General features: G+C 44.9%; 1 protein-coding gene across 24 annotated transcripts in view; it reads left to right on the top strand.

The window, feature by feature from the left end:
* Positions 1–22769, top strand: part of CDH13 (cadherin 13) — a 1387059-nt gene that overhangs the window by 364699 nt on the left and 999591 nt on the right. Inside the window, exon 1 of one of the 24 annotated variants that reach the window (XM_049110668.1) lies at positions 20785–21127. The exons of 22 other annotated variants lie outside the window; for them this stretch is intronic. In XM_049110668.1, the coding sequence (XP_048966625.1) occupies positions 21083–21127 (45 nt within the window). In that variant the 5' untranslated portion in view covers positions 20785–21082. Of the gene's footprint in view, positions 1–20784; positions 21128–22769 lie in introns of those variants that run through there. One more of the 24 variants, XM_025426980.3, reaches the window with a different exon arrangement.

Below are 22769 nucleotides of genomic sequence, written 5' to 3'. Positions count from 1 at the left end.
GGGCAACTGGGGCATAATCCCACTGGGGCCCTCTTGGAGTTGTGAAGCCACACCTCCTAGTTGCCCCACCTGAAGGGCATGGAAACCCAAGTACTTGGTCATGAAGTCTTTAGTTCATGTTTAGTGGCTTCTCTTGGAGATATCAACTTCCTGGCACCTCCAGCCAGCTCTGAGAAACAAGCTCTCACCAGAGGACCCTGCCAGGCAGAGTAGCTGTTGCAGCTTGCTACAGTAAACATTTGTTTTCCGGTAGGCTTGGAATGGTAAGGGTTGAGGATAGGGTCTGTCTTGGAGGTCACAATGGACCCTACCTATATACATAATCCAGGTCAGCTGTGATTAAACTCTGCTTTCTCTCCCAGTGTCTGAAGCCCTCATGCAGCCAGCAGTCCCTCACTGTCTTCACCCAGGACTTCCTCTCTCACCTACAGCACTCTGTTCTGTTATCTTTGATACCAAGCGCTGTCTGAGTTGGGAAAAAGGAAAGTTGGTGAATTCCTACCAACTTTACTATTCCTACCAAAATTACTATAATTTTGGTGCCATCAAAATTACAGTAAGAGGCAAAAAGAGAAATGGACTTGGACATAGGATTGTAGAAATGAATTTCCTCCCTGCCACTCCTAATGATGGGAGAGAACATCATCTGGATTTTCTGGTGGCCCACTCCCTCCCCACTGCTCTTACACCTCTAGAGCATATTTCTCAGGACTTAAGGTGCATTTGGGTGATGAACTGAAGATAGCCAGGAATATTAATGACCTATATAGGGTGCTTTACAGGTTACAGCTCAGTTTTAGAACAAGTGTTTTAGTTACCTCTGATGATGAGAGGGTGAAGATGATATTATAACCATATTAGCCATTAAGCATTATTAATCATTAATCATAATCAACCAAATCCATTTTAAAGCAGAGAAAATTGAAGCTCATGGCCTTGCTACTAAGCTGTGCTCTATAGACCAGCAGCATAAACATCACATGGAGCTTGCTAGAACTGTAGAATCTCATCATTTCCCTGGCTCATTCCTCTCTGCAACCCCAACCCCAACTCTACCCCTATCCCAAGACCCACTGAAACTGCATTTTGACCCAATTGCCAGGTATCTCATTGAACTTTGAGAAGCACTGACTTGGAATGCCTGGGTGGCTCTGTCAGTTAAGCATCTGACTCTTGATTTCAGCTCAGGTCATGATCTCAGAGTCATGGGATCAAGTCCCCACACATGGCCCCACACTCAGCGGGGAGTCGCTTGAGATTCTCTTGCTCCCTCTGCCCCTCCTCCTGCTGTCTATCTCTCTCCCCATCTCTCAAATAAGTCAATCAATCTCTAAGGAAAAAAAAATAGGAAGTGCTGGCTTATCTTAACTGAGGCTTGGCCCTCTTCTGTGGCTCTGCAGACCTGGAGCCCTCTTTTCAGGCTTGAGATGAGGGGGTGGGGTGACCAGAAGTAGATGTCTCTATCTTCAAGTGGCCTCTTCTGGGTGATGTCCCATAATGATCCAGCAGGTGAGTCTCTGTGACCTTCCCACTTTCTTTTTCTCCAACTTGGTAGAGGAGGCTTTTTTCTTTTCTTACTGTTGGGCCCCAATTGCCAGCCCCCTGTAATTGTGTATTAAAAGGTGGGAAGTTGCCTCTTGGCATTGTGGAGGTGGAGAGGGATAAAGCCTTTTCTAATTTTTACTGGGGGGCCAAGAACATAGGATCATTTTCAGTAAGCTGCTTCCTCTGGCAAACTCCCCTGGCCCCTTTCCCCTCTGTCCTGAGTTTCTGAGGGGAAAGAGACTGCACTTTGCTTTACTCAGATTTGGAAACCCCTTTCTACCCCTCTTGGCTCCCTGCTGCAGAGATTCTGCTCCCTCAACCTTCCCAGGCTCCAAATAATCCCCTGTGTTTTCCCCATAAGTTCTTTTGAATTCTCTTGCTCATGTAACATTGAGGAGAAGAGCTGTGCTGTTATGCCAGAGCCAACTTCTCCCATGAGTCTTTGTCACACAAAATAGATGTTTGCCTTTGTTCCTTGTGCTCCACTCTTTTACACTCCCCGGCACAGGCTTTTAGCAGTTTATTAGAAATGGAAAAGAAAGCCGCTAACAGCAGCAAAGGGCACCTGTGCATTCTTCTGATTCTAGCTCCTGCTTTCCCTGGTGCCTGTTTTCCATAATGAATGTCACAGGGAGATGGGGAGACCAATGGGGGCTGAGAAGCGCACACCATTATTGCATTTAGCTCTTGGGAACGTGCAAGGGGTGCCACCACCTGAGATCCCATGCTGGGACAGGAGAAAGCACTGCGGTTGGGTCCTTTCATGTCCTCCACCTCATCCAGAGGGAGGCCATTTTTGTGATAGGGCAGAGGAGTCCCAATGAGAAAGCACTTGCAGACCCAATACGTAGATTACTGGTCCTGGCTTTGCCACCAACATGCTGTGAAACCATGACCACATGATGGAGGCTTTCTGGGCTATGGTTTCCTTCTGTGTAGAGTGAGCCTATAAACATGTGCTTCCTGGTTTGTAACATGGCACAACCACATGTGTTAAGATATTATTCCTTGGATTGAGAAAGAAATCTATAGCTCCATTTGTTGACTCCATGGTACCTTCCATTGGTTGCTTTCCCATGGGACTTCAAGGACCACGGCTAACCTGATTTAATGGGATAATAATAGGCAGACATACAGGCACTTGGTAAACTGAAGTGAAGTGTTGTGCTCAATTGTCAAGGCCATTATCCTTGGGTCTGCTGGAGTAGTAGCAGGCCTATCATGGGGTATTAAGGGATGATGTGGGAGAAGAAAACTGAGGGAGGTGAGAGGTGGTAAGAAAAGAGAGCAGCCAATGTGTTGGAGATAGTGATTGTCTTCATCCATTTGGGCTACTGTAGCAAAATACTATAGATTGAATGGCTTGAAAACAACAGGAACTTATTCCGTATTCTAGAAGTCTGAAATTAGGGTCCCAGCATGGTTGGGTGGCCCTCTTTCAGCTGCAGACTGCCTTTTGGGTCCCCACATGCTGGAGTTTGTAAGAGAGCTCTGGAGGGTCTCTTTCATAAGGGCACCAATCCCACTTGTGGGGCTCTACCCCCATGATCTGACTACCTGCCACCTCCCAATATAGTAGGCATTGAGATTTGACTTATGCCTTTTGGACAGGTCATCAACATTCTAACAACAGCAATAATTGTAAAATGCTTGGCATCCTTATCATGCTTTCTGTTTGAATTTCACCCCTGCTCCTTCATCTCTGAACCTAGGAGTCTGCCCAAAGTATTTCAGTCATCAGTAAGATTACCACTTTCCTTAATAAACACATTTTGCATCTACTAATATAGCCTAGTATTGCAGTGGAGGTTCTTTGGTCTCTGTGTGTCCATCATAAGCTTCAGACCATCTGAGCTTATAGTCAGGCAGTGCAGCCCCATCTTTTCTCTCCTAAGCTGATGCCAATGTGGCTTTCACTGATTCCCCATTATAATTATACAGTTTTAAGAGAAGAGCTTTGCTCTAGTAAATAATGACATTTTAAAAAATTTAAAATGTTACAGCTTAAGCAGACATGATGGGTCAGGGTCCAGCCAGGTGGAGAAATCCTTGTAGGGGTGTCCAGAGACTTAAAATGGGGTTGGTAACATCGTGACCCGAAGCTTTCTGCAGAGAGAAGGAAAGGGTCAGATGGTAAATGTGGGAACCCACCACTTTGATAGATCCCAAGGAGCCTGGGTTCCTGGAATTTGCACCCTTGTGTAATCTCCCCCCATTATAATTCAGAGGGGCACTCAAGTATGGTGGTGGTTACAGTTTGTGACTTCTGAGGCTAGGTCGTAAGAGGCATTGCAGTTCCCACCCTGGCCTCTTGAAACTCTCACACTGATAAAGCCGGTCACCATAATGTGAAGAAGCTCAAGCAGCTCTGTGGAGAGGCTCAGGTGAATGAGAACTGGGCCTCCTGCCAACAGTCAGCACCGGTTTCCAAGCTGCATGAAGGAACCAATTTGAAAGAAGATTCTCCAGTCTCAGTCAAGCCTCCAGATGACTATATTCTGTCCTGATCCATCTCTGACCCTGAGTAGAGATCTTCAAATCAGAGTTGGCCAGATAAACTGCTCCTGAATTCCTATAAAACAATACTGAATGTTTGCTGTAGTTTGAAGCCACTGAGTTTTGGGGGCAGCAACAGGCAAATAGTACAGTGGGTATAAGCTTGATGCCAGAGAGAGCTGAGGGTCAAACTGCCTACAGAAGGCAGTTTTTGTTTTTAATCTATGAAGGTAAAGTTTTTGCAAAAAAATGAAGACTGATTTTTTTTTTTAGCAAAACTTTGTAGTTTATGAGAATTGCATTTCAGGGAAGAGGGGAGAGTACTCATCACTCAGAGACCAGGGGCTGCCACACTTCAGAACCTTAGTACATCAAGTTCACCCTTAAACATCCACATATACAACCGAAGACACTGTGGACACTGCCTTGAGGTTGTCAAGGGAGGAGGGTTCTTGTGACACTGGAGGAAGATGATGCCTCATGATGCTCAGCAGAGGAGAGGAAGGTAGTCCTTGCCATAAGTTAGCAAACATATGAAAAGCTTAAAGATAACATGAGTTTTATGAGTAGTCACTATATTTGTCCAGTGAAACATGCAGGTGCTTAAATGGGTTCTAGCACTTTTCCAAGAGAATAAAGCTTTGAAGATCTATAAAGGGGTCATGGTGTGTGTTGTCTGGTTCTCTTGTTAGTTGAGATTTTTTCAGTTTTGCAATATGTGACGTGAAGTTCAGTTGACTGTGGATTGGCAACAACATGAGGACAGAAATAAAAGCCAGATCATAAGGATCAGGACCTGGGAAGAGCTACGATGGCCAGGGCCAGGGCTGGGGACCAAGTGAGAACTTGACAGTTGTTACAAACATGGCTGCTCAGATATTTTCAGAGGGACTATTAAGCCTCTGTGACTGGAATGAGCAATTCCCTTCTTCATCTGGAATTATCAGGACTTATTTTTCAAAGTTCTGGGAATAATAGGGCTCTGTTTGTGCTTCCCTACTATAAGGGTATATAGAGAAATCCATTGATTGGGCCGAGGCTACAGATGCCAGGCATTGAAGAGGCTGGTCTTCGCCATGGGAGATCTACACTACATTGGTGGCCTGATGTGGATAAATAAAATGACCACAAGAGAGGTATGACCTAGTCAATAGTGATTTGGTTGCAAGAGCCAAAATCAAACTTGAAACAAAACAATAGAACCAAAACAGAAGCAAGACCAAAACCAAAAATGAGGAAGAAAAGAAAGAAATTTATCAAATGTTTCCTTGGGACATTAACCTGGCTGAACTCTCATTGCCCAATCTCCATGTTTCTTGGTTTAGATTCTCAAGATAGAGAATCAGATTGGCAAGAATAGATCAAGATCCTTCCCAGGCAGGCAGGGTAGGATAGCATGGTGGTAGGACCTACCTTTGTGGGTGGGATAGGGTCATTATCAGATAGGAGGGTCATGAACTGAGCAGACACTCCCAGATGTCTTCTACAAACTTCCATTCCTGGTTGAGAGCACTAATTAGCTCATAACCATGTGCATATTGAGGGGCTATAAGAAGTATAAGGCTGGGGCACCTGAGTGGCTCAGTGGTGCGTGTCATGATCCTGGGGTCCTGGGATAGAGTCCCACATCAGGCTCCCCTTAGGGAGCCTGCTTCTCCCTCTGCCTACATCTCTGCCTCTCTGTGTCTCTCATGAATAAATAAATAAAATCTTAAAAACAAAGAAATATAAGGCTATGCAGTTGGCAGGCTTAAAAAAATAAAAAGAAAAACAAAAGAAAAGGATGGAAAGAAGGTAGGGAGAGGAAAGAAAGAAAATCATCCTAAGTATGGAACAACTGTGATATATTTAAAAATCTTTGTTGCTCATCTGAAATACAAATTTAACTGAGCATCCTGTGTTTTATCTGGCAACCTTACCCAAAGGTTGTCCTTCTCTATTGGAGCTGTCACAGAGAAGAACTTGGGAGAATCTAAACTGAGTCTCAAACTAAATCTTCCATGCCTCAGGGTGGCTCGTGTCCATGTTCTGTTTGTTTTCTGTGATCTGTTTTCATTTTCAGAAGAAGCAACCTGGCATGATGAAAAAAAGCAGAGAACCTGACTTTGAGGTCCAAATCTGTCACTTAGGAATGGGGTGGGGCTGGGCAGGTCATTTGGTTCCAAGTTGCCTCTGTTTCATCTTCCAGAAAACTTGGATGATCATGCCTATTTCAGAACATTGCTATGGGGGAATAAGTTTCTGCAGGTAAAATTAGCAGGTTACCAGTCATATAGCAGGCTCAACTACTATGTATGTTCCCTTCCCATTTCCTCCTCATCATGTGAACAGAAACAGCAGTATCTATGATTATGTATTGAATAGGTATAATTGTTTATGTGCCAGGTATAGGGTAATATGTTGTACAAGCACTGTCTCATTTAATTCAAGCAACAATCAAGTGAGAGAGCTATTTTCATTCCCAATTTCCTGAGGATGAAACCAGGGCTCAGGCTGGTACAAGAGCGGTCCAGGGACACAAGGCTTTTAAATGATAGAACTGGGATGTCAACCAGGCCTGTATATTTCAAAAGTACATGCTTTCAGCTTCCACTCAGATGTCTTTTCATTGTGTGTGTAAAGCACACATCCCATTGGGTGGCATGCATAGCACTTACAGTGATGGATCAACCCCCTGTCCGGGTATGGTGGAAATGGCAAAGCACTCATTTCACTGATATGTGTTTCATGTTCATGCAGTCACAGGCTTCCTTCTGAGCACCAAGGAGGAAGTGTTAATGGAGACCAAGGTCTCCCTTGTAGAGTTTCCACCGCAGTTAGGAAACAGATACAAGCAAGACATGGCTTCTTTATACCACGGTATGTGGTATAAAGAAAAATAAACAGAGAAATGACAGGTGTGAGTTGGAGCTAGGAAGTAAAAGAGAGATTTTAAGTAAGGATGTTCATGGAACTCTTCCCTGAGGAGGTGACATATGAGCCAAGACCTAAAGAAAGCATGGAAGGGTGGGGGCAGAAGGTGTGGTGAGCATAAACACTGGGACAGGAGCAAGCCGGGGTGATGGAGCACAGGAGGGAGGCTGGTGTGACACACTTTGTGCAGTGGAGGGAGGTAGAAGATGAGGTCAGACACTAGCAAGGAGTTGGGGATCTATTCTTCAGTGACAGAAGATGTATATTTGCAGGAGGTTGTTCTGCTTGTGACCCACAGAGCCAGCCACAACTCCAGGAGAAAGGCCCCCTGTCTCCGAGGAGCGGCTGCGCCTGTACAAGGAAACCAATCATGCCACTTATCGCCCCAGTTTGAAAAGTAATTGCAGACATATGTGTAAAGGGCAGGGCAATCTTTTCTGCCAATTACATGCCCTGCTATTAGGCGATTAGAAGCTGGTAAAGTCACAGTGTGAGGGATTAGCAGCACAATCCCCTTTCCCAGCTCCTCTGCATTTCTGCTTCTCCCAAGGGTGCTTCTTCCCTCCCCAGGCACTGGTTTCAGCTTGACCAGGTGCCTCCCCCCAATTATGTTCCCTAACAACCCTTGTCTTTGTCTATAAAAGGAAAAAAAAGCCTGCAAGAGACCCTTATAAAACGGCAGTTGAAAAACAAGGCTAAGTCGGCCTGGCTGCGAGATTGCAAGCTTATATTTATAGAGATATTTGTAAAGACTGTTTGGTCCAGAGTATTTCCAAAGCTGCTTATGAAGCAGCCTATGTTGGTCCTTATTGCACTGTCATGCACATGCCACCTTTGTTGTTTTATTTGGCTTTCATGCCTGCGTACATCTGCCCATTTCTTTCAGCCTTTTGTTCACTAATCCACCTGTCCCTTCATTCTTCAAGCTGTTATCGAATTAAGCACCTCTTTGCTGCCTGGAAAAGTCAAATGTTAAAGAGTTTAGGGTCAGACAGTCCTGAATTCAAATCCCAGCTCAAGTCCTCTAGTTATTTTTACAGTCAGTTTTTTTATCTGAAAAATGGGGACAGTGACAGGATGGGGCTCTCAGCCCTTTTCACCCTCTTCATGTACCCTTGGGCTCAGCCCTAGTGGAGAGGGGACTTTTAGCCTAGCACCCTATCCAGTTATGGAGTGACAGGGGTCAACAGCTGTGAGAGGACATTGGTTGGTCTGCAAGTATCCCACTGTAGAGGTGGAGATCTAATGGCAGGGCAACTCTGCTGGACTTGGGGCTGGGAGAAGGATGGACCAATGGTAACCGGATGAAGCTAGAAATCTGGGAGGAATGAATAGAGGGAGAGCAAAGGAAGAGGGAGCAAAAGCAAGACAAAGGGACTTCCAAGCATGCATCCAAATGAGTCTAGACCAGCTAAGCTAGCCTGTCCTGAGGCTACTGTGTAACTTGTTTGGGTAAGGGAGTAACTTCAAGAACCAGACCATTTGGGGTCAAGTCCTGGCTCTGCCTTTTGTTAGCTGTGGAACTTCAGGCAAGGCATCTGACCTCTGTGTGCCTTATTGCCTCATCTAAGGTAAAATCCTAAGAGTAAGACTTATCTCCTAGAATGGCTGGGAGGATTTAATGAGTGCATACAGGCTAATGCTTAGAATGATGACCAGCACAGAATGATCATGAAATAAATGTTAGCAATTATGGAATTCTAAGTCCCATCCTGTGTGTTCTTTCTTCCTTTCCTGCCTGTGTTTCACTAGAATACTTGCCACCATCTTATTCACAGTTTTGATTTGTTTTTCATTGCCCCCCTCCACCCCACCCTACTAAACCAAGGATTTTTTGGTCTGTTTTATTCACTACTGTATTCCTGGCTCTATTTTCTGGAACAGTGCTTGGCACAGGAAAGGGACACAATCAATACTTCTTTAATGATTGAGTGAATGAATGGAGAGATGAAAGAATGAATGAATTATTATCCTGTGGACTCTAATTGTATTCTTGATTAGCTCTGAGTGATAATGGGCTGGCCGCCCAACCTTTCAGATATTGTGAGCATTGTGATGGTATTTCATGATGATAATAATGATAACCACTTTCTGAGGATTGAGGAGCATAATATCTGTAAGATAACCAGAGTAAGTGCCCTTTATGTTACCCATCAGTGACATCATTGCTTTTTATGGTACACCCCCTCCTCCAAGACACAAGCCCAACCAGGTTTCTGCCCGTGGTGAAGAATCTATGACCAATGTAAACTGAGAGATAAGGGATCCAACCAAGTCTATATAATCTGGTGTTTTGTTTTTTTTTGTTTTTTTCTTTTTAAAGAGATTTTATCTATTTGAGAGAGAGAGTGAGAGAGAAAGAGACCACAAAAGCAGGGGAGAGGGAAAAGGAGAAGCATACTCCCCTGCTGATCAGGGAGCCCAATGCGGGACTTGATGCTAGGACCCCAGGATCATGACCTGAGCTGAAGGCAGATGCTTAACCAACTGAGCCACAGGCCCCCATAATCTGGTGTTTTGAATCTATCTTGAGGACACTGAAACCATGCGGCCAGGCCCTAAGACCATAGCTTCCAGGTGGTGGCTCTCTGGAGTCAGTGAGAATTTTACCATCTTGTGATAGGCTACCACTGTTCGTATACTCTCAGTCTTAGATAGAACAGAATTGGTTGAAACCAAAATATTTGGAAACTTTAATTCAGTGAACAGCCCCCAAAACTGTGAAGGTGGCTGGTTTTGCCACCCAGGGGCTGATTTCAAACCCATGCTGATCATTCTCTTCTCCTTCCTACACTGTTGGGTGGCATGTAGGGCCCTTGAGTTCTGGCTGATTCCACAGGACATGAGAATTGCAAAGGATCAATGGATCATTAGTCTTATCCACTCATAATAGAGGCCAGTATGTATTTTACATGAGTCAAGTCATTTAATTGGTACAGCAATCTATGATGTAGAAACCTTCAGCAACACTTTACTAAGGGGCATCTGAGACTCAGAGGAGTGAGCAGTTCTACAAGGTTAGGGGCAGGGTCTGCCTTTCTGTTAATATACAAAAAGAGGCAATATGGCAAATTGGTCAAGAGGTTTTTTTTTTAAGATTTTATTTATTTACTTAGAGAGAGGGTGTACAAGTTGTGGGGGGAGGAGAAGCAGACTCCCCACTGAGCAGGGAACCTGACATCTGCTTGATCCCAGGACCCTGAGATCATGACCTGAGCTGAAGGAAGATACTTAACAGACTGTGCCATCCAAATACCCGATGGTCAAGAGTTTCTGTTCTATAGTTGAGAGCCCTGGATTCAAGCCCTTTGTCTACTTGTATTCCTTAGATTACTCATTTTAAAGTGGGTCTAGAAATAGAACCCTGTTAAAATTGTCATAAATATTAAACAATTGGACACATAAAAGCATATAAACCAGTAAGTTATCATTATTATCAATGAAAATTAGCTATTACTTAATAATAATTATAGCAAATATTTAAATAGTAAAATATAATATTTCAAATAAATTACAATACAATTGCAAATTTTAAAATAATAAAACAGTTCTCAATTAACATTAGTTATTATTTCTGTAATTATTCCCACCATGCAGCTCAGTGCTTGGCAGATGGCAAGTGCTCAATGGTGATGGGTTAAGTGGCTGCCTGAGCCTGTTCTAGCAAGTGACAGAGTGGAACTTAAGCCTAGGTTTTCTGGCTCCAGAAGTTGTGCTTATTAATATGAAAGGACACCGAGGCTTGGAGAATACTGATCTGCTTTCCACTGTGGCATATATAGGCAGCAAAGGTGGCCTAGGACTCAGGTGCTTGGACTCCTGGACCCACTTTTTTCTCTCCTGCCCAGGGCAGATCACCAGTAAAAGGAGATGATCAGATTTCATATGGGGCTGGTTACAATTCAATGAGAAGAATTTGGAAAAGTTCCTGGCACTGAATAAACATCACAGCTCTCATGATTATCTATCATGTGTGTACATATCAATGCATAATTATTATTTTGAAGTCCTATGTGTGCTTGGCACTGGAGTATTGAGGATGTAAATTAGAATAAGACTTGGTTCCTTACCTCAAGCAGCTGATCATCCAGTGAGGGATTCCAGTAAGTGAATAATGAATGGTCTAAGTGCAATTAACCTAGCCTGGTTGGATCAGGGCCACTTCCTGGAGGAAGTGGCATTTGAGGTAGTTGGTCCTTAATGATGAGCTGTGGCTCACCAAGTGATCTAGGCCTGCATGAGAGAAATCCAGGAAAGCAGCATGTGCATAGGTCCTGTGCAATGAAGTAGACTTACATGAGGTGGGGTGAATGGTAGAATGTTCTTTATGGTTAATATCTGAGCTCTGTTGGGGAAGATAAAGCAGAGCAAATGTGTAGAATCTTCATGTGTGGCATTTAATGCCAAGTTAGGAATTTGGACTTTAGCTTGGAGGCAATGGGGAGCCATTAAAATTTGTGTGATGGAACAAAGGCAAGACAAAAACTTGCTGTTATTAACTGCTGAGTAAAATAATGCCTACATCATAGTAGATACTTGATAGTTATTGCTTGAATTAAAATTGTTCTGGCAATAATATAGAAGTCAGACTGGGGAGTTGGAAGAGACTAGCAATCTAGAGATCAAGTACTTAAGCTAGATTCCAGAAAAATTGTTCTTTTTTTCACTATTTCTTGCTGCTTTTTATCAAAACAATGGCTGAATGAATTAATTAAGGAAGAAAGAGTTGTCCTACTCTACTTTCATTGTTAAAAGAGGAACAATTGGTGGATATGGAAATCATGTTAGCTGAGAGCAATAAAATAGGTAAGTCCAGAAATAAATAACCATCTAGCGCCCAAAGAGTAATAACTGGGTCATGAATATCTTTTGGGAATACACAGAGACCTGTCTCTTCACCCATAAGACTCCATGACAAGCAACAAGAATTCTTTGTCTTCTCTCTTGACATTCTGTGGTCTTCAGAGTCTCCTGGGGACAAAAAGTAAATCAATAGATTCATTACATGGACAAGAACCTGGCACTTTGAAAAGGATTAGATGAATTCCTGACATGTCAAGTGAGAGAAAATATGTTAAAAATACACTATCATGTCTTGCTCAGGTGTGCCCCTGCTTACCTCTGCCTCTCTTGATTCACCTTGGGAAAACCACATCCTTCGTTCACCCGGAGCATGCCCCACAGCCCATATGAGCTTGGTCTTGGCAAAGAGTATAGATTGTAGTGTATGTGGCTTACCCACAGGACCCCTGGGCTCTTGGTCTTGTTTTATACAACACAAGGTGTTACATGTGCACACTTAATCTTGGCTATGTTTTTGCACAGTGGTTCCCTGGTTGCGTCTTGTCATCATTAGTCATCATATCACTACTTGGTATTCCTAATAAGATTAATGCATCTAGAGAGCCACCAGTTAGTCCATCTCTTCTCATTGGCCATAAGATCGTCTGTTCATTCATTTCTTTAAAAATAAAATGGAATACTGAGTGCCTGTCATGGATTGGGCATAGTCCTGGAGTTCAATGACCAATAAGCAGATATTTAGTTGCCATCATGAAATTTAGATTCTAGTGAGAGAAATGAACATGGAAAGGAATAAGCAATAAATAATAGTGACAATGATAGAAAATACCATGAAGGAAACAAATAAGGAAATAAGCTAATGAAGGATGAGATGGTGAAGGATGGCTTTTCTTCTAAACAGGTGACATATGAACAGATTCTGGGGGATGAGAATGATCAGGAAGTGGAGGAAGAACATTCCACACAGAATGCACAAAGACCCAGGGTAGGAAGAGCTTGGCATGTTTGGTGGCTGAGAGAGGAGCAAGGCACCATGAGCAAGGGGGAGAGTGGAGATGGGATGTCTGGAGAGGAAGGCAGGAGGGAGATAGCTTTGCAAAGCATTCATGGGCTGTGGCGAATTTCCCTTTTCTGCCATCTGCCAGTAGACAATTTTATTATTTAAGACATACTTGCTTTTGAGTTTTATACAATAGAAACAGGGGCAGTGTAGACAATTAACATTTTCATGTGGAGTGTTGGAACTGGATAGAGACACTTAGCGGGATAACACTTTGAGAACCACTGCTCCAGGAGATGGATGCTGATTCTAGAGGTGTGTTGTTTGATAGTTTGTTTTGTTGCTGTAAATGTTAAGTGTGACAGATACCAGGTGTGCTAAGCAGGACCTCTTCTATGCACCTGTGCTTTTATTGATACATCCCACTCATATCTATTGAATGTCTACTTGGTGCCAGGCAATGTGTGGGAAAGGGATATTCTGGGGGGAGAAAAGATAGATGTCCTTCCTGACCTCATGGAAACTGTACACTTGTTTTAATTTGGTAAAAGTTGAGTTTAAGAAACAAGAGTCTTGGATTTGCTTTTTCTGGCTCTCATTTGGTTAAATTCTGGCAGCTGTCACACATTCAGAATCATTAAAATGTAGTTTTCTGTGCTTAACGTGCTTCCATAGATTAACTTTCCCAAACTCATTATGGTGGCCCTGACCTTGGACTATTCATAAAAGACCATAGAAACTATTAACTAGCTGAGTTGCTTTTTATAGGACCAGGACAATTTTATCTACTAGAGGCATTGGCAGATTTGGATTACATTGTAAATAAATTTATCCACTACAAACATTCACGGATCTGCCTTGCATTGTAAATAAATTTTCCCAAGTAATTGTTAAGTGATGGCTTCACAATTATGCTAGCATAAGAAAAACAACCAGAGAAGGATTCAGTAGCTTTGCAATAAATATTCTGAAAGGAAGCTAGGGATTTGCAAGGAGACGGCCAGCTTGGATTAGGTAGGGGTAAGGAGAGGACTATTTGGTGAGTTAAGTAATTATTAAATGCTTGTATTTGTGGTAAACATTAAACATAGGTCACGCCCATGTAAATGTCTATGCTAGATTTATGTATTTAGCTTTTAGCCTGTTCCCTGAGTTATATATAGTCCTAAGAAAGAGGTGCATTTATGTATCAGTCAGCTATTTCCAGATAAGAAACAATCACAACAATGTCTGTGTCATAACAGTAAGCATTAATTCCTATGGAACCATGGGTTGGCTGGGGTTTGGCTAATCTAAGGCTGGATTTTGTTTCTCACTGCAGATTTGTGGATGGATGGATGGATGGATGGATGGATGGATGGATGGATGGAGGTGGCTCAGCTTCACATTTCTCATCCTTCTTGTACCAGCTGGATGGTGAAGATGTGTTCTTTTCATGGAGATGGCGGAGGGATAAGAGAGCAAACAGAAACATGTGAGACCTTGTAAGACCTAGGCTCAGAGCTGCACACTGTCACTTCCACCTCATTCTGTTAGCTCAAACAAGCCATGTGGTGAAGCCCAAAGTCAAAAGTGAGGAAGTTCACTCCACCATTAATGAGGTAGGATTAGATGCAGGGAGGGGTGAATAATTAGAGCTCAAAGTTAATCTCCTGTAATCTAATAAGCATGTTTCTTTCATCTATTATAAGATGTATAAACTTATGTTATGTGCCAGACACTGCTAGGCAACAGGAGAGATTGCCATGACATATACCTCGTTGCTCACTGGTTAGAAATCTCAGAAAAAGAGTTTCCTGCTCTGATTTATTATATTTTTATGGTCTGTACAATAGTCTTCCAAGAAGTCTCTCTTCCTTAGTTATGGCCCTCAATGTAATCCATCCTCCAATGTGGTCAGAGTGATCTTCCTAAAATGTAAATGAGATATTGAACCTTCCCTGTTTAAATAGTTTGGATGATTCCACATTGTCTGTAGGATAAACCTCAACCTGTAGATACTGATATTTAAACTGATCCTAGTCTGGACCTCCAAACTGCCCAGAATTGTCTTCTGCCCGCTGTCTGGTCACTAGCTCCTCCTCTCAGGGTCTTTTCCTCTTTTCCCCTTTGCTATAGCTCCAGGGTTCTCTAATTGGGACAATAGATAGGCAGGGGGTGGGGGGTGGGTTGGTGGCCATGGTGTCCTTGTAAGAGATCTTACTAAAAGCACACCAAGTATTACCTGTCAACTATAAATAATGTCCCTCCCCCTGCTGTGCATGCACGTGTGTGCATGTGTGTGTATGTGTGCACACACCCACGTGGAAACACACACACACACAGAGGCCTTGCCATTTGCAACTCCACCTAGATGAGATTGTGAAGAATAAACTTCAAATCCAATTAGAAGGAGGTGTTAAATTTCAAGTGCCTTTTGTTATTATTTATATTTAGTTTCTCATCAACAGATACAAAAAGTACAACTTCTGTCAAGTAAAGATTCGTGATGGCTTTTGACATACAATGGAAACCAACCGCAGTGGACCCCTTGCCTCTTTTTAAACACCTCCTGATCCCCCGTAGCTCTGACTACCTTGACTCTCAGCATCTCCTTAGCTGACTATAATAGAATGATGTCTTTCTCTCTGTGAGACATATTTTCTGAAGTACACAAACCATGCCTTTCATTTCTTTCTCTGTTGCCTAGCTCAGGGGCTAACACACAATAAGCAATTTATGAATATTTCTTGAATGAATGAATGAATGAATGAATGAATGAATGTATATATAAGTGAGTATTGGAGAATTCTCTATAGCAGTGATTCTCAAACTATGTGGATAAAGAGCTTGCAAAACACAGATAGTTGAACCTCGCCCCTGTGTTTCTAAATCAGTAGGTCTGGGGGGAGACCAGAGAATTTTCATTTTTTAACAAGTTCCCAGGTGTGCTGATGCTCCTGGTCCAGAGGGCACACTTTGACAACCGCTGCTCTACCAAATTAATGCTGAGAGGATTCTTTGTGTAGAAATAACCCCAGTCACTAATTTTGGGTAAGGGAGACACCTAGAGGGGGGTTTTAGTGGCTACTAGTTCACAGGATAAAATTAGTGTCTGAATGTCCAATTTTAACTGCTAAGGAGGGATTGAAGTCCTAAAGACACTGAGACCATTGGCTGAGATGGCCTAAAAGTCACTCCTGATTTTATCTCTGTGTGAGTGTAGAAGTCACGATGGTATTGATTTATTCACAGAGGTCGTTGTATTAATGCAGTATCCACAAAGCCAAAGGAGCATTTCCTTTCTTATTCCTAGACATCTGGGCTCTTCATTCATTGAAGAAATTCAGAAGGATGTCATACCCCAAGTGTTCTTCATCAAAGATCTCTAAGCACCAACATGTCCACACTAGCCTTTGTGGAATGGTCCTTCCTTTGTCTAACTCTGGCCTAGACTATCATAAGAAGACCTTGCCTTATTGTAGGATGAATTAGATGGCCACATGGGATTGGAAACTGTCATGGTCATAGGACACTTTCTGTGTTGGAGGATTGAACTGTCACCATTAAGAAGTATCTCAGGTAGGGCAGTATATGTAGGGGGCAGGTTTCACATCAGCATCACACATTTGTCAGTATAGAAGCCACTTAATTTATCTTCTCAGCAAAAGTCATTTGGGCACCTACTGTATACTAATGTCCTAGAAGCTGAGCACACAGAAGCAGAGAGACATGGGACTTACATTTTGGAGAGATAGGCAGACAATAAGACGAACAAATGTAATTATTGGTTAGCTTTTGCTATATAACAAACCACCTCCCAGTTTAGAGCAATTATTCATTTTTAGTTCCCATATCTATAGGTCAGATGATCTGAATGGGGCTATGCTGGGCTTATCTGACCACCTCTGGGTTCATGTGGGTGCTGGTCTCTCCTCCTACAACCAATGAACTCACCCACGAATGTTCTTTTGAAGGCCCTAGTGAGAGCAAGCTGAAACCCACAGGGCCTCTTGGGGCTTGAGTTTATAACTGCCAACTCATCACTTCTGCTTTATTCCATTGACCACATCAAGTTCATATGGCCAAACCTAAATGAGTAAAATGTATAGATGCAGGTTGGAATGAAGAATGGAGCAATAATGCAAGTGACCACTTACAGTATAAGATTAAGCAACATAAAGGGCTATGAAACAAAACAAGTTCATGGCTCAAGAACAATCAAGGATGCTAATTTTGGGTGACCAGGTATTGTGGGACAGTGTATTGTCATAATCTCAGGTGTTTTTAATAGGCTATCCCATTGGGAGGGGCATAGCTTCAGCATTATGCTATGTACCTAATGCTGTACAATGTGGGCTCCCCTTCTCACTGTTCTAGGATGTCTCAATCATCAAGGGCTCCTGGCATACCCGATAACTCTTGTGTCTCATGAGGACATCTACCTGGTTGCTCACTGTTCTGTACAAATGGCTCATTACAACTGCACATTTAAAGGGTACCAACATTTGAGTAAATTATCTTTGCTGGAAAATACGGCTGGTAACTGCTCACTATGTGCACACATCCATACGCTTGTACACATAATACCCAACCACTGCCCACATGCACATGACCACCTTCACACAGGTAGAAATGGTGTCTTCATCCATGTCAATGACAGGCAACAGCCTCAATCCTTGGCCACCTCAGGATATAGCTGTTGAATGTTGCTGATGATTTCATCAGCCCCAGAGCCAGGCTGATGTGCCTGGGAAAGGAGTATGAACATGGAATGTGTCCAAAGGCAGACCCAGGTTCTGGGCAAAAGCTTGGTGGGGGCCTGGAGTGAAGGGAGGTAAAGCAAGGGTTATTAGGGGATGGTTTCTAGCTTCAGTGCTCACTTGCCATCATCAATCCATCCATCAGCCAAAAGACTCCCATTAGGGAGTTGAAGGGAAAACAATGCAAAACAAACAAAAATGGATTTCTTCTTTAGAGGCCTTTTATCATGGGAGTGAAATGATTTTTCTCTTGTCTTTGTTGAACAAAACCTGATATATCGTGTTTGGTGAAATGCACATTCTCTGAGAGTAGAGGGGAGTAAAGGATTGAGGGAGAAAAGTAGCAGCCATTTTTACAACAACCCTTGGAGAGATATATTAGCATTCTCATTTTCTCGATGAATAAATTGAGCCTTGGGGAGTAAATGCAACTTGCCCAATGTAAGTAGAGTCTGGAGATCCCAATCTAAGTTTCACTTTGCAGACAAATCTTAAAATCCAAGTTATGGGGCCAGGTAGGAAGGGATGGAGTGACCCTTTGGGATTGCTCACTTGGACTCAGGTGTGGTTGACTGGAGCCACTCTGCCTGCCAGTAGAATAACTCTGGACAAAACCCCAGGACCTTGGCGAATGCCTGTACAGACAGTGGCTGGAGACAGAGTTAGCAGATTTTTGCAAATCTACACCTACCTTCACTGGTACCATCAGATGCACGTGGTCATTGGCAGTGTGGGAGTCACAGCTTCCAGTTACCTGTTGTGGGTCAATGCATTCATTTTATATGTAGATAATGAAGATATGAGGTCAGATTGGAATATTGCCCTTGGCTGAACCAACCAAGATGCCTCACATGAGGTGATTAACAGCCCACAACAGGTCTACTAAGGGCACAAAGGCATAGCTCCCAACTCTGTTAGAGTTGTCTCTGAAAGAAAAGCCTCTTTAGCCTCAGAGCTCCCCTGGGATTGGCTGAGGCCTCTACTGCCACTGCAATCTTCTTCCCTGCCAATCTTGTTTCCCTTCCTCTTGTGGTTGTTGCTCCTGAGAACACTTCTGAGTAAGCCACCTGCACAAATTTCCATCTTAGCCCCTATTCTAGGGAAACTAACCTGTCTCACCCTGATGATTAAATACTCCAGTCTTGAAGTGACACCTGTCACTTTTGCTCACAGCTTATTGGCTATAACTAGTCACACAGCCCCATGCTGACCACAAGGGGGCTGGCAAGTACAACCCTGCACGTGCCAGGAAGGGAGAAACTGGACCTATGTGGTGAGCAGTAGTAAGGATGATGGGATGGAGAGACTGCAGAAAGGGTCTGCCAAACTATAAAATTGATAATGCCGTTTTGTACTTTGGACTAGTGCGGCCTTGCACACCCTATCCTAAGGACTGCTTCTCCAACCAACTGGCTGCTTGAGGAAACATGGCTGGATGATTTCTGCCATCTTTATCCCTTGTAGTGGTTTATCACATCCCCAGCTGTCCTCTGTCTGCCTTTGTCTGCTGAATCCAAGGGCTTAGCTCAGCTGGTCCCTGACTGACAAGATGGCTCCTGCTGTGGAATGGAGAAAAACCAGGGTCTTTCAGGATACCTTGATTTGAAGCCTGCCTGATTCCAAAATACCCCTTTTACTCTTATTGGTAGGCAGCATGGGTATAATCTCCACACACATGAGTTCCAAGCGAGGACAGTCATATCTATCAAACACCATGACTACCCCTCTCAAAGGCTCAGGGCCAGTATCTATTAGGCAAGAGGACAGGGGAAAGTTGAAGAGACCAGAAGAAGCACAACTTCCAGCTTCCTTGGGTTTTTTTGGAGGCTGTTTGGCTAACATTGTCATCTTTTGGGCCAGTGAGAGGGCTAATGTAGCCAGGAGGTCAGATGGTGTTGCAACTTCATCCATGACCTTGGGGCCATGTGAGGTGACCTTGGGACTCAACTGCTGGCAATGAAGGCATTTTAAAAAGTGTATCAGTTTACATTTATTGAGTGCTTATTTTGTCACTTACTCCTCATCACAGCCTTATAAGTTCTGTATGATTTCTATTTTCATTTAACTAGTGGACAAACATAGGTGTGGAGAGTCTGAGTAACTTGTCAGTGAGAGAGAAGGGGGTTAAGCTTAGGCAATGTGGCTCCAGATTGTGCCACCCCACCCTCTGCCACTTTGATTAGTTAGGTCTAGATCTCTATTTAGCACACACTAATGACTGTCTCCATGTTCTAGGCCCTGTGCCAGATGCCAGGAATACAGCTCTACCCACTGGATCTCAAGCATGATCCATTGCTTAGTATCCCGCTATATTGGATGTCATGTAATATGTGTATTTCAGTATTCAGCTCCAGGGGGTAATTTCACCAGTAGGTACTTGTCTACATTTTTCTATAATAAGAACTATAAGATTTACATGTTTCTCTTATTGCTTTGGCCACCAGGAAGCTCAGATCCAAATCAGAGCAAATATATTAGAGTTTAGTTTTACATTTCAGTTTTTGGAATTTTTTTCTCCTAGCCTCGATTTTTTTAGTTTGGTTGCATCAATTCTGTTGCACAAATGTCCTTTATTTTAAAATACCTTAAATAGAAGGAGGCTGCATGGAAATGACAAAGTGAGATCTTTACTGCATATTCTTCAATTCCTCCTGGGAAAGGTAGATCTCTAGATCTCTATATCCCTCTTGCCCTCATTCCCATAACACCCCACTTATAAAACCCCTTGATCAGCAGCTATGACTATTCTCAGTCCCTGGGAATAGGTAGGAATTTTTGAAAAATCACATCCATATAGAAAAAAAAAAAAAAGCTTCCTTAAATCATGGCTCCAAATTTGGTGCCAGATGCACATTTGTGGAGTAGGCGGCCAGTCAGACTCTCACCTGAGCAGTTAATAAAATCTATTGCCCCTTGATGGATTTTTTTTTTCCGCAAGCGAGAATTGATCTGTCGTCTTGGTGATTTGTGAGATGGCTAGGAAACACCAAACACCATCATGACTTGGGCCACATTAGGGGGGAGAAAAAAAGGAAGAAAGAAAGAAAGAAAGAAAAAGAAAAAAAAATCCACTGCCAAGTCTTTCCAGGCGTGGAAAGGGCTGGAACTGCTGGGGTCATTTTATTTGATTTATTGGAATTAAAGTGGATCTTATTAACATTTTAATAAAGAGAATCTTTTTTTGCACTGGGCTGGAAGTGTTCTCCAGTCCCCGGTGCAATTCCATTCTCTGCAAAAGTGGAATCGGCTGGCGTTGCCCAGCGTGATTTGTGAGGCTGGGCCCCAACAGCCCAAAAAAGCAAACGGGCTGCCTCCTCCGAGGGACTCGCTCTGTGCGAGGTGCTCGCCCTGTATCTGCCATGCAAAACGAGGGAGCTTTATGAAGGAATCTGTCTTGTAAAGCCATTGGTCCTGGTCATCAGCCTCTACCCAATGCTTTCGTGATGCTGCCGCTGATCTATTTGGGAAGTTGGCTGGCTGGTGAGGCACAGCCTCTCCTCAAAGCCTGGCTCCCACGGAAAATATGCTCAGTGCAGCCAAGTGCATGAATGAAAACGCCGCCGGGCGCTTCTAGTCGGGCAAAATGCAGCCGAGAACTCCGCTCCTTCTGTGCGTTCTCCTGTCCCAGGTAGGGAAGAGGGGCTGCGGGGCGCACCCTGCGCCCCGTTTCTGTGTTCGCGTCGCGTGGCGCGGGCAGGGAGAGGGGGCTCTCGGGGGTCGGGGGACTCTGGGGCGCGGCGGCGAAGAAAGCCTGGGGCTTGAAGGGAGGTCATTCCCAGCCCCAGAGATCCCGGGGGGGGGTGGGGGGGGAGGCTGGTTTCCCACTCCGATTCGCCTCTGTGTGTGTGTGTGTGTGTGTGTGTGTGTGTGTGTACGTTCGGGGAGGAGAAGAGAGCTCCCCAGTCCCCTTTTTTTTGCAAGCAGGGGCGACATTCTCGCCTACATCAAGTGGGGTAACTTTGATTGCCTCCTTGGAGGCTCATGCATTGGAGAAAGACTCGGTCGGAGGCGACTCCGAGGAGTCCCGGTTTCCCCCCGCGCAGCGCGGAGCCGGGGCAGCGCCGCTGCGGTGGGGATCGCGGGCTGCGGGGCTGGGGAGGCCGGCCTGGCATCACCGCCTTCCCGGGGCGCCCGGGCTCGGAAGGCGCCTCCCGCCGCCAGTGCTGCAGCCCGGCTGCTGCTGTCGCTCAGGGGCGCCTGCTCCGGCCGCGCCCGCCTCGGGGTTCGCTTCCTCCGGACCTCGGGCCCCGAGCGCGTCGCCCTCCTCCCGCCGGGACGCAGGCCCCAGCCCCCTGCGCCCCCTTTGTCCAGCCAGCTGGAGCTCCGGCTCGGAGCCCCAACTGCCGCCGCCGCTGTCTTCCCGGGCGGCGCGGAGCGCAGAGAAAAGTTCAAGCCTTGCCCACCAGGGCTGCAGCTGCCTGTTAACCCGCGCAGCGCCGCGGCGCCGGGGGGCCGCTGACCCGGGCGAGGCTGGGGGTGGTGCGACCGAGACCGGTTCTCAGGCCACCACCTCCGCACCTCCAAGATCTCGGGAAGTTTGTGTGCAGGAAAGCAGCACTCCGAGAAGGCCAGACCGGAGGTGCTGGCAGCCGAGGGGCACGCCCAGCCCTGCTCTTGGGGCCTGTGGTTTCTGAGAGCAACGTGACCCAGTCCCCCAGGCCTCCGGTGAAGCCTCTGGGACTCCCGGTGAGCGGGCAGGCTACAAGTGGGTGCGTAAGATCAAGGCAGAGCCAGGCACAGAGGAGGAAAGGAGACAGGGAGAGCCTTTGGGTGCTAGGAACGGGCGTTGAGTTCCTGGCCAGGACCCCTGGGTCCCGGGGGAAAGGCACCGCGTGTGAGTGTGTGGGTAAGGGGGAGGGGGTGAGGCAGCTAGGATCCCAGGCAAGGGCTGTCTGGGATGTGGGGATGCAGTGCAGCCTTCTAAGGGAGGCCACTGCTGGATCGATGCTGGGGTTAGACTTTGGAAATGGGCCAGTGTCCCAGGAATGGAGTGACCATGGAAATGATGTATGTAAAAAGTGGGGGCTAGTGGGTGGATGCCAGTGCCTGGGGGCAGAGTAAGGTGCCTGGCTGCTGAGCCCCCTCCCCCACGTATGATTTCCCCCTTCCCTGGATACACAGCCCCCATTCAGGACTGCCCAGTTGTATTCCTCTAATACCAGGGCTTTGCTGGCTGACTCTCTTGGGGTCCCGGTAACCATAAGTCCTGCCACAAATCCTCCGTCTGTCCGTGAACCAGTTTCCCATACTTTCTGGACTCTGGCTGTCCC

The sequence above is a fragment of the Canis lupus genome, chromosome 5 (assembly GCF_003254725.2).
Source record: "Canis lupus dingo isolate Sandy chromosome 5, ASM325472v2, whole genome shotgun sequence".
NCBI classification, from domain to species: Eukaryota; Metazoa; Chordata; class Mammalia; order Carnivora; family Canidae; genus Canis; species Canis lupus.
Note: the sequence above shows the minus strand (reverse complement) of the source record. Positions and strands in the feature narration are given on the sequence as shown.